Source organism: Piliocolobus tephrosceles, chromosome 4, assembly GCF_002776525.5.
Source record: "Piliocolobus tephrosceles isolate RC106 chromosome 4, ASM277652v3, whole genome shotgun sequence".
NCBI lineage: Eukaryota > Metazoa > Chordata > Mammalia > Primates > Cercopithecidae > Piliocolobus > Piliocolobus tephrosceles.
The window spans coordinates 19,152,151-19,168,432 of NC_045437.1; the positions used below are offsets into that span (position 1 = coordinate 19,152,151).

The 16,282-nt window shown below is 37.2% G+C and overlaps 1 protein-coding gene across 9 annotated transcripts in view; it reads right to left on the reverse strand.

Annotated features, from left to right (window-relative positions):
* The window catches only part of CDH18 (cadherin 18), a 1,101,027-nt gene that overhangs the window by 36,098 nt on the left and 1,048,647 nt on the right, over positions 1-16,282 (reverse strand). For all 9 annotated transcript variants that reach the window (XM_023218216.2, XM_023218208.2, XM_023218214.2 and 6 more), the window contains one exon: positions 379-496. In XM_023218216.2, coding sequence (XP_023073984.1) covers positions 379-496 — 118 coding nt within the window. The remainder of the gene's footprint in view (positions 1-378; positions 497-16,282) is intronic.

Here is a 16,282-nt window from a genome sequence, read left to right on the forward strand (position 1 = left end):
CATTGCATTTCCTTTAGTAACTGTCTCTAGGATATATTTTTCATTTTTCCTAATTTGAATATTTTCTACCTCCAAGCAGTAGCAGCAGCTCTCATAAACAAGTTTGTCAGCTAAGATTTCTCTTAAAATTTGCCCAAGAGCATATTACATGCACATTTCTTGTTTAAAGAGATGCGTCTGAATAAATTCAATGAAAGTTATTTGTACATATGGCTCAATTTTAAATACAAGCTATTCACAGATCATAACACAGTAGCATCAAACTGACTTTGAATGCTGATTTGCAAGATGTTTGTAAGTATATAAGAATAAAGCCTACTACATATAAGGTCAAAGCAGAAACCACATAGATAAACACATATGTGTATATATGTTCACCTTCATTGTCCTTCAGAGTGAAGTTTGGATTTACAGGCAGGTGTTCATCAAGAAAGAAGTTAAACCTTGGCCCATTGGCAAAATCATCTTTATCGGTGGCACTGATGGTGTGAATAACCTAAAGAAAAGACAAACAGTAAACAGTAAATTTAATTTTGCTTGTTCTCTTGATTTTAATTACATTGTATTCTTTCTGTTTAAAAATATTCTTAGAAGATCTTTTCTTTCAACTTGAGTTATTTTTTTTAAATTCAGGTCATAAAACAATGAATTAAATTGTTCTATCCTACATTCGATTTTAGGAAAAACATGGTATATAATTTCTAAACATTCATCACACTTTATTTTCTAGCAATGCACACACATTGATTTTATGTTTTCCTTAATCGGCCATGGTACTGTGGGGTCAATTCGATGCAATGTTTTCACATGAACACCTGTTGGAGGAGACATAAAATATTGTTTGCACAAATATAAACATCCCAGTGTTGATTCAGAACAGCTGATCAGTGTATGTTGGTCTAAGTAGTAAATGCAAGAATAGTGGAGTCTTGGTTTTATTATTTTTTCAAGAGGCCTTTAAGATCATGATCTAGTCCCTGTATATTACAGACGAGGAGCCTGAATCCTGGAAGGATGGTGATGTGCCCCAAATCTCTAAAATAATGGCAGAGGCAAAACAAGACCCTCAGTGATTTATGAATAACTTCCCCTCTCTAGTGCTCAGGAGAAAGCAATTCTTCAGAATCTGGACTTAATGTACACTAAAAAGCAGAGTAAGTTAGAATTTATGGTGGCCCAAGAGAAGAACACGAATTTCAATAAGTGTGGCCAATCTGCTCTTAAAAAATAAATATCAAAATAAACAGACAAAAAGATATTTTCCTCTTTTGAAAATTATTGTAATGCTTAGGTGTCTTCATTCAACCCTTTCCTTAGAAAAACAAGAAACAAAGAGGGAGAAGATAGTGCTATGAAAATAGTATTTCCTGCTTCTGACATACATTGTGTCCGTTTTAGAAACTAATATCATTTCTTAGAACATTATACCTAATTTAAACCAGTTCAATATTTTACAAGGGAGGTAATTCACCAAAGAATATCACGGTTAAAACCTAAAATTTCTCTCCATGTTCTGAGCCCATTAGTTTGTCAGAAAGATGAGGAGGAAAATAAAAGTACTAAGAAGTGGGGGTGAGTGAGAGTAAAACCAGAAAAGCATATGTTTTCACGAAGTGACAGTGAAGAAAGTACTTGAGGATATAAAAAGGGATCAGCTTCCTCATGTTTACTGGGCTCACTCTTTCACCTCCTTTCCATCACTGCTCAAAAGATACATTTTTAGCAAGATCCTATGTGCTCCTTACTTACCCCTGCCTCCATCTCCAAATAAGTCTCTATCCTTCTCAATTTCCCTCCATATTTATTTATAAGCTGAAAATCTTAATGTTTTCTTTTTTCATTTGAAGTACAACTAGTCTCTGGATAGACTGTTTTTCCCCTTGTTTTCACTTGGAGTAGGGGGATACATTGATGGATAATCAGATACATTGTGACCATTCCAGTGCTGCCTCATCTGAGGAACATACCTACAGTGGCTACACATTAGTTACTTAATATACAATTGAAATAAAATATCAATATTTTAAGTTTTTTAAGGGTTAAAAAAGTATTTAAGCAGGCATCACATACTTCATCACTTCCTCCCATACATACAAATATATAATGTTACTTCTCCTTTTCCCCCTTTTTTATAAAACAAACGTTCTCTCTCCTTGCTCTTGAGTTTTAGTGATTCTCCAGTGCCTGACCCTATTTTTTTCACCATACCTCATAACATACTGATACATTTGCAAGTTTACTTTTTACCCAATAATAGAATTTTGGAGTAGGTTGGTGAAGAAAATTTCCTTTGAGTTAACTGAGGTAGTTTATGGTTTCTGTAATCACTGCTGTGGGATTATTGTTTTCTTTACTATTCATTTCAAAGTCAGTATATAAATCATTTTAATTATTTCTTAATAATTTTACAAATATGAGCTTACTATATCTGTTAAACTCTGATATAATTCATATTCTATTGTGTTTGTAAGGCATCTTTTTCACTTTTTTACAGATGATTTTAAATGCAAATTGAACAGAAAGCTCACATATGACAATTGTGTTCTTTTAAGAGAGAAACTCCTGGTCTCTACATAAAAAATGAGGATTTGATTATCATGTTTTGTTTAACAATGTCCCAATCATCTGGAACTCTTATAGAATTGTTGATAATGTATCTAAGCTTAAATTTTTATTAATTATATTTCTGAAAAAAAATGTTACCAAAACCTAGAACGTTAGTCTGACTTTGTCCAAAATTCTGAAATATTTGCTTGGTCTGTGCTCTGTATTGGTATATTCAATTTTTCTGTTTTACAAATCACCTTGTCTCCTTCATCAGGTAATAGAATTTGCATTCATTGTTACCTTAGACTTTCTTTAGAAAAAATACTTGAGACGTTAACATATTTATGATTTTTAGAAGTTGTAAACTTCTGGCAGATATCTAGATAATTGCCAGGTTTCCATCATCAATATTTTCTATCTGTTTGTCAAAATTGTGATTTATAGGCACTGTGTTACCTTGCTATCTCTTTGTCCAATTGCTTTAGTAATGTAAAATCCCTAACAATGTTTTTTGATTCCTGTGTCTTCTAATAGAACACAAATGTTATTTATCATATTTACATGATCTAATTAGTGCATAGAATGTTTATTTATTTTGAAAGATATCAAATAAATGATATTACAAATTTAGTCTACATTACAAAAGCAAAGGTTAAAAAAAATAGACAGTTGCTATTTATATATAATTACCAGGGAGTATTTTTGATATCTACAAATAAATGTATCCACTTTTAAAAATATACTTTCAATTGTCTGTTAATACTAGAGTACTTTATTAGGGAAAAGTCAGTATCACAAATATATAAAATTTTTCTAATCTAATACCGTAATGTTAGATTTGGCAAATGAACTTGCTTGGCTTAAGCATTTTATATTTTAAAAAGAAAGTTCTTCCCTCCCTCCCTCCCTTCCTTCCTTCTTTCCTTTCTTTCTTTCTTTTTTTTTTTTTGGCAGAGACTCACTCTGTAACCCAGGCTGGGGTACCAGAAGCTCAGTCTCAATCTCAGCTCACTGTAACCCTCACCTCCTGGATTCAAGTGATTCTCATGTCTCAGTCACTGAGTAATTGGGATTACAGGTGTGAGCCACCATGCCCAACTAATTTTTGTATTTTTGGTGGAAATAGGGTTTTGCCACGTTGGCCAGGCTGGTCTAGAACCCCTGGCCTCAAGTGATCTGCCCGCCTTGGCCTCCCAAAATACTGGGACTACAGGTGTGAGCCACCGTGCCTGGCCAAGAATGTTCTTAACTCAGAAATAGAAAAACAAATACCATATGTTCTCACTTATAAATGGAAGCTAAACAATGGGGACAAATGAACAGAAAGATGAAAATAATAGACAACAGGGACTCCAAAAGGGCAGAGAGTGGGAAGGGGAGAGGGTTGAAAAATAACCTGTTGAGCACAATGTTCACTTTTTGAGTAATGCATACACTAGAGGCTCAATCAATCCCAGCACTTTGGGAGGCCAAGGCGGGTGGATCACGAGGTCAGGAGATCGAGACCATACTGGCTAACATGGTGAAACCCGTCTCTACTAAAAATACAAAAATTAGCTAGGTGTGGTGGCGGGCGCCTGTAGTCCCAGCTACTCAGGAGGCTGAGGCAGGAGAACGGTGTGAACCTGGGAGGCGGAGCTTGCAGTGAGCCGAGATCGCGCCACTACACTCCAGCCTGGGCGACAGAGCGAGACTCCATCTCAGAAAAAAAAAAAAAGCTCATGTAACCTCTCAATCAAAATTTTTTTTTTTAAAAAGACATAGTATCCTGTTTAATCAATGCATCTGCTTCATACTATAATCTTTAATAGTATCTGCATACATTTATTTGATAACATCAACTTTTGTTATTTAAATGAGCTTGATTTTTGACAGTAAAGAATCTCTATTGACCTAGTTAATTTTTTCATGCAAAGTTATATGGTTAATAATTGTATGTGGTAGAAGCATATAATGTTATGCAACAAAATTTCTTTTATGTGTTATTTTTGTACGTTTATTTACAATGAAAGAAGGAATACATAGGAAATTTAATATGCATAAAATAGAATAGACTCCCTTTATTTTTTCAATGTTTCTACTTTAGGCATATCTAATTTTTTCTTAATTCATTCTACTTTGGGAACTGTCTTCAAATTTCATGCATGCATGCCTTTCTTTTTAATATTTTTCTCAGGCAATATACTTAAAAGATTTTTTTTTCAGAACAGGAAAATATATTAACTTAGAGAACTATATTGTTGCAGGTTACATTAGTATCACAATTTACCTGAACTCTGCTGTTACATGGGGCTTAAACTTTCATAAAAAGCCAATCTCTTTGCCATAGCTACATTCTGATACGTTTAGATGTGCAGCATTCATAATAGAAATATCTGTAATTCTAAGAGCAATTGTCATTGAAACAGGAACTGTCACACAGCCTGGCAATACAAATACACTTCAGAAAATTGATTTCACCAATTGTTGTTTAAATAGAGTTTCTTATTCCAACTCTGCATCAGAATGCATCGGATTTCTTCAGAAGTGTTTTCAATATATGGTTAAAGGAGTCAAACACTATGAAACTAAAGAACACAGATTTGGGCCATTTCACTCTGTAATGGGTTAATCACCCAAGTAGAGCACATACACTGGTAATGATTTGTCTAAATGTGAGTGCCACAAGCTACACTTTCAAACAATCTTTTCTTCCATCAATTAAAGCTGAAATTTATTTTGGTGGAAGAGGTGAAAACAAATACACAAGCAACAGCATAATAAGTTCAGACATCTTATGATCACATCTAAAATCGTTCAGTGTTACCAGGCAACAATGGTAGCTAAATGTATAGTGTTTTAAAGTGTAAAAAGGAGGAACCACATAATCAACTAACAAAACTTAATCAAAATATTAGAAGTGTAGTAATGTCAAATGCTAAGTGTAGTAATTACCTTTTTGATATGGTTAGGTTTTGTGTCCCCACTAAAATCATGTTGAATTATAATCCTCATAATCCCCATAATCCCCACACGTCAAAGGAGAGACTAGGTAGAGGTAATTGGATCATGCGGGTGGCCTTCTCCCATGCTGTTCTCCTGATAGTGAGTTCTCAGGAGATACGATGGTGATGGTGGTGGTGTTGTTTGTTTTGTTTTGTGTTTTGAGATTGAGTTTTCCTCTTGTTGCCTAGGCTGGAGTGCAGTGGTGCGATCTCAGCTCACTACGATTTATACCCCCTAGGTTCAAGTGATTCTCCTGCCTCAGCCTCCCAAGTCGCTGGGATTACAGGCACCCGCCACCATGCCTGGCTAATTTTTTGTATTTTTAAAGAGATGGAGTTTCGCCATGTTGGGCAGGCTGAACTCCTGACCTCAGGTGATCTGCCTGCCTTAGCCTTCCGAAGTGCTGGGATAACAGACATGAGCCAACACAGCTGGCCAATCTGATGGTTTTATAAGCAGCTCATCCCCCATCTCTCAGAACTTCTCTTTCCTGCAAGATTGTGAAGAAGGTGCCTTGCTTCCCCTTGGCTTTCCCCCATGATTTTAAGTTTCCTAAGGCCTCCCTAGCCATGCTGAACTGTGAGTCAATTAAACTTCTTTCCTTTATACATTACCATGTCTCAAGCAGTTCTTTATAGCAGTATGAAAACAGACTAATACAGTAAATTGGTACCATGGAGCGTGGGGCACTGATATAAACATACCAAAAAATGTGGAATTGACTTTGGAACTGGGTAAGAGGGAAAGATTGGAACAGTTTGGAGGGCTTAGAACACAGGAAGATGTGGGAAGGTTTGGAACTTTCTAGAGACTTGTTGAATGACTTTGAACAAAATATGGATGGTGATATGGAAAATGAAGTCCAGGCTGAGGATGGAGAAGAGGAACCTGTTGGAAACTGGAATAAAAGTTACTCTTGCTATGCTTTAGCAAAGAGACTGTGGCATTTTGCCCCTTGTCCAGGGATCTGTGAAACTTTGAAGTTGAGAGAGATGACTTAGGGTATCTAGTGGAAGAAATTTTTAATAGCAAAGTGTTCAAGATATAACCTGGGTGCTCTTAAAATCATTCAGTTTTATGCATTTCAAAGGGACGGTTTACATTCGGAACTTATGTTTTAAAGGGAAGAAGAGCATAAAAGTTTGGAAAATTTGAAGCCTGACAATGCAATAAAAAAGAACAACCCATTTTCTGAGGAGAAATTTAAGCTGGCTGCAGAAAGTTGCATAAGTATCAAGGAGCTGTATGTTAATCACCAAGACAATGGAGAAAATGTCTCCAGGGCATGTCAGAGGTCTTCATGGCAATCCTTCCCATCAGGAACCTAGAGGCCTAGGAAGAAACACTGGTTTTGTGGGCCAGCCCAGGACCTTGCTGTTTTGTGCAGGACTTGGTGCCCTGCATCCAAGCCATAGCTAAAAGGGGCCAATACACAGCTCAAGCCATTGCTTCAGAGGGTGCAAGCCCCAGCCTTTGTGGCTTACATGTGGTATTGGGCCTGCAAGTGCTCAGAAGCCAAGAATCGAAGTTTGGGAACCTCCACTTACATTTCAGAGGATCTAAAAGAATGCCGGGATGTCGAGCAGAAGTCTGCTGCAGGGCTGGAGCCCTCAAGGAGAATGGCTACTAGGGCAGTTTGGAGGGGAAATTTGGGATTGGAGCCCCCACAACAGAGTCCCCAATGGGGCACTGCCTAGTGGAGCTGTAAGAAGAGGGCCACTGTTATTCAGACCCTGAAATAACACATTCCTCCATATATCATAGCCTTGAGCCCGACACATCACATCCCCCCATATGCCTCCACTTCCTGGGCCTGACACAAACACATTCCTCCATATATCATAGCCTTGAGATCTCCGATAAGGTTACAACCGATTGTAAAAGCGCAGGAACCAATAAGAAAACTGCTAAAAGTATAACTTAAAATGTAAACCAATTGTAATGCTGTAACCAGAAGAATTCCCTTGTTTCTCTGTAACTTTATATATCCTGTTTACATCGGGCAATAAGAAGCGAGCACACGCCTTGTTCAAGGCCCTCTTGTATGTTGTGGAACGGAGGGACCAAGTTCAAACTTGCAATAAAGATCCTCGCCGCTTGGCTTTGACTCTGGACTCTGGTGGTCTTCTTCGGGGAATAAACGGTCTGGGCATAACAACCCCAGAATGGTAGATCCACCAACAGCTTACACTGTGTGCCTGGAAATGCTGCACACACTCAATGCCAACATTTTAAAGCAGCCAGGAAAAGGGCTGTACCCTGCAAAGCCACAGGAGCTGAACTGCCTAAGGCTGTGGGAGGCCACCTCTTGCATCAGCGTGACCTGGATGTGAGACATGGAGTAAAGGGAGATCATTTTGGAGCTTTAACATTTGACTGCACTGCTAGATTTTGGACATGCCAGCGGCCTGTAGCCCCTTCCTTTTGGCCAATTTCTCCTATTTGGAATGGGTGTATTTACCCAATGCCTGTAGACCCATGGTACCTAGGAAGTGACTAACTTGCTTTTGATTTTACAGGTTCATAGGCAGAAGGGACTTGCCTTGTCTCAGATGAGACTTTGGACTTGGACTTTTGGGCTAATGCTGGAATGAATTATAACTCTGGGAGACTGTTGGGAAGGCACGATTGGTTTTGAAATGTGAAAGGGACATTAGATTTGAGAGGGGCCAGGGTAGAATGATATGGTTAGGCTTTGTGTCACCACCCAAATCTCATCTTGATTTATAATCCCCATATATCAAGGGAGAGATTAGGTGGAGGTAATTGAATCATGGGTATGGTTTCCCTCATGCTGTTTTTGTGATGGCGAGTGAGTTCCAAGGAGATTTGATGGTTTTATAAGGGGCTCTTTCCCCATCACTCAGCACTTCTCCTTCTTGTTGCCTTGTGAAGAAGCTGCCTTGCTCCCCCTTTGCCTTCCGCCATGAGTGTAGGTTTCCTAAGGTGTCCCCAGTCAAGATGAACTGTGAGTTCATCTTTCCTTTATAAATTACCCAGTCTCAGGTAGTCCTTTATAGCAGTATGAAAATGAACTAATACACTTTTGAAAATAAGTAACAAATAAGTTTCCTAAGGACTCCCCAGTCACGATGCTCTGTGAGTTCATCTTTCCTTTATAAATTACCCAGTCTCCGGAAGTCCTTTATAGCAGTATGAAAATGAACTAATACACTTATGAAAATAAGTAACAAATACATAAAGAAAGGAGGAATACTATATAAATAAATAGTTAATGAGACTTACCAAAGGAAAAGCAAGTTGTCAGAGACACATCCCTCTCCAAAAAGTATCAAATAGAATAAGAATAAGGTAACTGAGTGCATAGAATAAGGTAAATCATATTTAGAGGACAGAATAAGATATGCATAGAATACAATAACTCATATTTAAAGGAGTTTGAAACTTATTTAGTCCTATATTTATAGAATTTCAGTCTTGGAAGGGCCCTGAAATTCTGACATTTGTCTTTATTTTGGAGATGAAGAAAGCACCCGTTAATGTGAAATAATATCATTTCTTAGACCTGCTGTAGAGCTTTTCAGTCAATACAGAGGGTAAAACAGAGGACCCATAACAGCAATGTCACATTGAGAATGGAGCAATTCCTAGGGAGAATGGATAAGTGAACTTATCTCATGAGAAAGTGGTGGAAAATATCAGAGGTCAACAGAAAAATTCAAGGTCATAGGCCAGAAAACTGAGACCAGAGTTTTAAATTTGGGAGCAGATGTTCACATACAGAGAAAATGAGTATCAGTTGAGCCCAGAGCAAGGGCTGGGTGTTACTGGCCCAGATTTGCAGCAGACTACATAGGTAGCATTGGACTGGCAACCATTGTTGTGCCACATTATGAGAATATACTTTAACCTTAAAGCTTTGAAATGACATTGAAATTTAGAAATAAAATTTACATGCTTATTTAAATGAATTTTTAAAATTATAATTAGTCACAAAACAATGTCTGATGCAAACATAAGCCCATGCTTGGTTATTTACATCATATTTCAAATGACATTTTTAATTGACCAATTTTAGCTCTCTGAGTAATCTAAACATCATGGAAATAGCAGGGAGTGGTGGCTCATGCCTGTAATCCCAGCACTTTGGCAGGCCGAGGCAGGTGGATCAACTGAGGTTGGAAGTTCATGACCAGCCTGACCAACACAGAGAAACCCCGTCTCTACCAAAAATACAAAATTAGCCAGGTGTGGTGGTGCATGCCTGTAATCCCAGCTACTCGGGAGGCTGAGGCAGGAGAATTGCTTGAACCCAGGAGGTGGAGGTTGTGGTGAGCTGAGATCATGCCACTGCACTCCAGCCTGGGCAACAAGAGCGAAACTCTGTCTCAAAAAAAAAAAAAAAAAAAAAAAAAAATCATGGGAATAAAGATTCACTAAGGCAAAGGACCTAAGTTTTAAGAGTTGCCTTCTAGAGAGAAAGTAGTTGAGTGCTAACAAGGGTAACATTTATTCTTAGGTGTCTTATTTTTAATGTGAAGGAAAATGGTCTACTGTTTCAAGTTAATTTTCTAATCCTTTGTGGTATGAGAAGTCCAAATAACATGTTTACATTGACCTGTTATTTAGCAAATTTGCTAATTTCATTAAAAAATTCTATCCATGTATAGCAGCATTGTCACTGTTGTTGCTGTTATTAATGGGTGGTGAATTTTCACAAATGCTTTGGATTCTCCTGATTAGGTAGGTTTTTATTTTTCATCATCTCATTTTAAAATACTATTCTTTTTTGCTTTACATGGTTTACAAATATTTTATTTATGACATTTATTGTATCTGTGATTGTGGAGAGAATAGCTATAATTCCACTTTTACCTTTTGATGTTAAGCCTACGCTGGCATCACAAAATGTGTTAAAAAAAATGGTCCTACCACCCTTTTTCTGAACTCTTGAATGCCTTTTACAATTATTCTCATGATCTTTCTTAAATTTTTAGTAGAATTCACCATTAAAGCCATGAGAAGATAATTTATTTGTGGAAAGGAAAGGTTTTTATTATATATTTAATGAATTTAATGAATACAACCTTAATCAGTCTCAGTCCTTATTATTATTATTATTATCATATTATTATTTTTGAGATGAAGTCTCACTTTGTCACCCAGCCTGGAGTGCAGTGGCATGATCACAGCTTGCTGCAGACCTGACCTCCAGGGCTCAAGGGATCCTCCCACTCAAGCCTCCCAAGTAGCTGGGATTATAGGCATGAACCACCAAGCCCAGCTAAATCTATTCTTGTGTCAGCTTTGACAAACTGACACAAGAATAGATTTTTCTAAAAATATATGCATTATGTCTAAACTTTCAAATTTTAGTAAAATATGACATTGTCATACACAATTGGCTTTTGATATCTGTAGGATCTATAGTTATCACCTTTTGATTTTTTCCTAATATTCCTCATTTGTTCTATTTCTCTCTCTTTTGTCTTTAACAGCTGACCAGGGACTTGTCTGTCTTTTCAAATAACTAAGCTGTGAACTTTTGAATGTTTTCTTTTGATTCATTTCATTACATTCATCTCATAAATTGTTACTCTATTTCATTTTGATTAAATTTACTTATTTTTCTAACTTCTTAAGAATGATGCTTAGGCTTTCAATTTGCATTATTTTATCTTCTTTATTATATGCATTTAAAATTATAAATTTCCTGTTAGTTATGGCTGAACCATTTCCTAGAAATTTTGATATGGACTTATTTACATTATCATTTCATGTAACTAGTTTTTTCATTTAAGTTTGTTTTTCTTCATGGAATCTTTGTTTATTTAGAAATGCATTCCTTTATTTGCAATATGTATTTTGTTTTTGTTTTTGTTTTATTATACTTTAAGTTCTAGGGTACATATGTACAACATGCAGGTTTGTTACATATGTATACATGTGCCATGTTGGTTTGCTGTACCCATTAATTCATCATTTACATTAGATATTTCTCCTAATGCTATCCCTCTCCCATCTCCCCACCCCATGACAGGCCCCAGTGTGTGATGTTCCCCACCCTGTGTCCAAGGGTTCTCATTGTCCAGTTCCCACCTATGAGTGAGAACATGCAGTATTTGGTTTTTTTCCTTGCGATAGTTTGCTCAGAATTACAGTTTCCAGCTTTATCCATGTCTGTACAAAGGACATGAAGGCATCTTTTTTATGGCTGCATAGTATTCCATTGTGTATATGTTTCACATTTTCTTAATCCAGTCTATCAATGATAGACATTTGGGTTGGTTCCAAGTCTTTGCTATTGTGAACAGTGCCACAATAAACACACATGTGCATAAGTATTTACAGTAACACAATTTATAATCCTTTGGGTATATACCCAGTAATGGGACCACTGGGTCAAATGTTATTTCTAGTTCTAGATCCTTGAGGAATTGCCACACTGTCTTCCACAATGGTTGAATTCGTTTATACTCCCATCAACAGTGTAAAAAGGTTCCTATTTCTCCACATCCTCTACAACACCTGTTGTTTCCTGAATTTTTAATGATCACCATTCTAACTGGTGTGAGATGGTATCTCATTGTGGTTTTGATTTGCATTTCTCTGATGAGCAGAGATGATGAGTATTTTTTCATGTGTCTATTGGCTGCATAAATGTCTCTTCATATCCTTTGCCCACTTTTTTTTTTTTTTTTTTTTGAGACAGTCTCGCTCTGTCACCGAGATTGGAGTGCAGTGGCACAATCTCGGCTCACTGCAAACTCCGCCTCCTGGGTTCACGCTATTCTCCTGCCTCAGCCGCCAAAGTAACTGGGACTACAGGTGCCCGCCGCCATGCCCAGTTAATCATTTTTTTTTTTTTTTTTTTTTGCTTTTTAGTAGAGATGGGGTTTCACCGTGTTAGCCAGGATGGTCTTGATCTCCTGACATTGTGATTCACCCGCCTTGGCCTCCCAAAGTGCTGGGATTACAGGCATGAGCCACTGTGCCTGGCTCTTTGCCCCTTTTTGATGGGGTTGTTTGATTTTTTCTTATAAATTTGTTTAAGTCCTTTGTAGATTCTGGATATTAGTCCTTTGTCAGATGAGTAGATTGCAAACATTTTCTCCCATTCTGTAGGTTGCCTATTCAATCTGATGGTAGTTTCTTTTGCTGCGCAGAAGCTTTTTAGTTTAATTAGATCTCATTTGTCTATTTTGGCTTTTGCTGCCATTGTTTTTGGTGTTTTAGTCATGAAGTCCTTGACCATACCTATGTTATGAATGGTATTGCCCAGGTTTTCTTCTAGGGTTTTTACAGTTTTAGGTCTAACATTTAAGTTTAATCCATCATGAATTAATTATTCTATAAGGTGTAAGGAAGGGATCCAGTTTCAGCTTTCTACATATGGCTACCCAGTTTTCCCAGCACCATTTATTAAACAGAGAATCCTTTCCCCATTTATTGTTTTTGTCAGGTTTGCCAAAAATCAGATGGTTGTAGATGTGTGGTGTTATTTCTGAGGCATCTGTTCTGTTTCATTGGTCTATATCTCTGGTTTGGTACCAGTACCATGCTCTTTTGGTTACTGTGGCCTTGTAGAATAGTTTGAAGTCAGGTAGCATGATGCCTCCAGCTTTGTTCTTTTTGATTAGGATTGTCTTGGCAATGAGGGTTCTTCTTTGGTTTCATATGAACTTTAAAGTAGGTTTCTCCAATTCTGTGAAGAAAGTCATTGGTAGCTTGATGGGGATGGCATTGAATCTATAAATTACCATGGGCAGTATGGCCATTTTGGTGATATTGATTCTTCCTATCCATGAGCATGGAATGTTATTCCATTTGTTTGTATCCTCTTTTATTTCATTGAGCAGTGGTTTGTAGTTCTCCTTGAAGAGGTCCTTCACATCCCTTGTAAGTTGGATTCCTAGGTATTTTATTCTCTTTGTAGCAATTGTGAATGGGAGTTCACTCATGATTTGGCCCTTCATCTGTTATCAGTGCATAGGAATGCTTGTTATTTTTGCACATTGATTTTGTATCCTGAGAATTTGCTGAAGTTGTTTATCAGTTTAAGAAGATTTCGGGCTGAGACGATGGGTTTTTCTAAATATACAGTCATGTCATCTGCAAACAGGGACAATTTGACTTCCTCTTTTTCTAATTAAATATCCTTTATTTTTTTCTCTTACCTGATTGCCCCCTGGCCAGAACTTCCAACATTATGTTGAATAGGAGTGGTAAGAGAGGGCATCCCTGTCTTGTGCCAGTTTTCAAAGGGAATGCTTCCAGTTTTTGCCCGTTCAGTATGATATTGGCTGTGAGTTTATCATAAATAGCTCTTATTTTTTTTGAGATACATTCCATCAATACCTAGTTTATTGAGAGTTTTTAGCATGAAGGGCTGTTGAATTTTATCAAAGGCCTTTTCTGCATCTATTGAGATAATCATGTGGTTTTTGTCTTTGGTTCTGTTTATGTGATGGATTACATTTATTGATTTGCATATGTTGAACCAGCCTTGCATCCCAGGGATGAAGCCAACTTGATCTTGGTGGATAACCTTTTTGATGTGCTGCTGGATTCAGTTTGCCAGTATTTTATTGAGGATTTTTGCATTGATGTTCATCAGGGATATTGGTCTAAAATTCTCTATTTTTGTTGTGGCTCTGCCAGGCTTTGGTATCAGGATGATGCTGGCCTCATAAAACGAGGTAGGGAGGATTCCCTCTTTTTCTATTGATTAGAATAGTTTCAGAAGGAATGGTACCAGCTCCTGTTTGTACCTCTGGTAGAATTTGGCTGTGAATCCATCTGGTCCTGGACTTTTTTTGTTAGTAGGCTATTAATTATTGCCTCAATTTCAGAGCCTGTTATTGGTCTATTCAGGGATTCAGCGTCTTCCTGGTTTAGTCTTGGGAGGGTATATGTGTGCAGGAATGTATCCATTTCTTCTAGATTTTCTAATTTATTTGCATAGAGGTGTTTATAGTATTCTCTGATGGTAGTTCATATTTCTGTGGTATTGGTGGTGATATTCCTTTTATCATTTTTTATTGTGTCTATTTGATTCTTCTCTCTTTTCTTCTTTATTAGTCTTGCTAGTGGTCTAACAATTTTGCTGATCTTTTCAAAAAAAAAAAAAACATCTCCTGGATTCAGTGAACTTCTGAAGGGTTTTTTGTGTCTCTATCTCCTTCAGTTCTGCTCTGATCTTAGCTATTTCTTCCCTTCTGCTAGCTTTTGAATTTGTTTGCTATTGCTTCTCTAGTTCTTTTCATTGTGATTTTAGGGTGTTGATTTTAGATCTTTCCTGCTTTCTCTTGTGGGCATTTAGTGCTATAAATTTCTCTCTACACACTGCCTTAAATGTGCCGCAGAGATTATGGTATGTTGTGTCTTTGTTCTCATTGGTTTCAAAGGACATCTTTATTTCTGCCTTCATTTCGTTGTTTACACCCAGTAGTCATTCAGGAGCAGGTTGTTCAGTTTCAATGTAGTTGTGCGGTTTTGAGTGAGTTTCTTAATCTTGAATTCTAATTTGATTGCACTGTAGTCTGAGAGACAGTTTGTTGTGATTTCTGTTCTTTTACATTTGCTGAGGAGTGCTTTACTTTCAACTATGTGGTCAATTTTGGAATAAGTACGTTGTGGTGTTAAAGAATTTATGTTCTGTTGATTTGGGGTGAAGAGTTCTGTAGATGTTTATTAGATCTGCTTGGTGCAGAGCTGAGTTCAAGTCCTGAATATCCTTGTTAACCTTCTGTCTCATTGATCTGTCTAATATTGACAGTGGGGTGTTAAAGTCTCCCATTATTGTTGTGTGGGAGTCTAAGTTTCTTTGTAGGTCTCTAAGGACTTGCTTTTTGAATCTGGGTGCTCCTGAATTGGGTGCATATATATTTTGCATAGTTAGATCTTCTTGTTGCATTGATCCCTTTACCATTATGTAATGGCCTTCTTTGTCTCTTTTGAACTTTATTGCTTTAAAGTCTGTTTTATCCGAGACTAGGATTGCAACCTCTGCTTTTTTTAGCTTTCTATTTGCTTCATAGATGTTCCTCCATTCCTTTATTTTGAGCCTATGTGTGCCTCTGCACATGATATGGGTCTCCTGTATGCAGCACACTGATAAGTCTTGACTCTTTATCCAATTTACCAGTCTATGTCTTTTAATTGGGGAATTTAGCCCATTTACATTTAAGGTTAATACTGTTATGTGTGAATTTGATCCTGTCTTTATGATGTTAGCTGGTTATTTTTCCCTTAGTTTATGCAATTTCTTCCTGGCATCCATGGTCTTTACAATTTGGCATGTTTTTGCAGTGGCTAGTACAGGTTGTTTAGTGCTTGCTTCAGGAACTCTTGTAAGGCAGGCCTGGTGGTCACAAAATCTCTCAGCATTTGCTTGTCTGTAAAGGATTTTATTTCTCCTTCACTTATGAAACTTAGTTTGGCTGGATATGAAATTCTGGATTGAAAATTTTTTCCTTTAAGAATGTTGAATATTGGTCCCACTGTCTTGTGGCTTGTAGAGTTTCTGCCGAGAGATCCACTGTTAATCTAAAGGGCTTCCCTTTGTGGGTAACCTTACCTTTTTCCCTGGTTGCCCTTAACATTTTTTCCTTCATTTCAACCTTGGTGAAACTGACAATTATGTGTCTTGGGGTTGCTCTTCTCAAAGAGTATCTTTGTGGTGTTCTCTGTATTTCCTGAATTTGAATGTTGCCCTGCCTTGCTAGGTTGGGGAAGTTCTCCTGGATAATATCCTGAAGTGTGTTTTCCACTTAGTTCCATTCTCCCT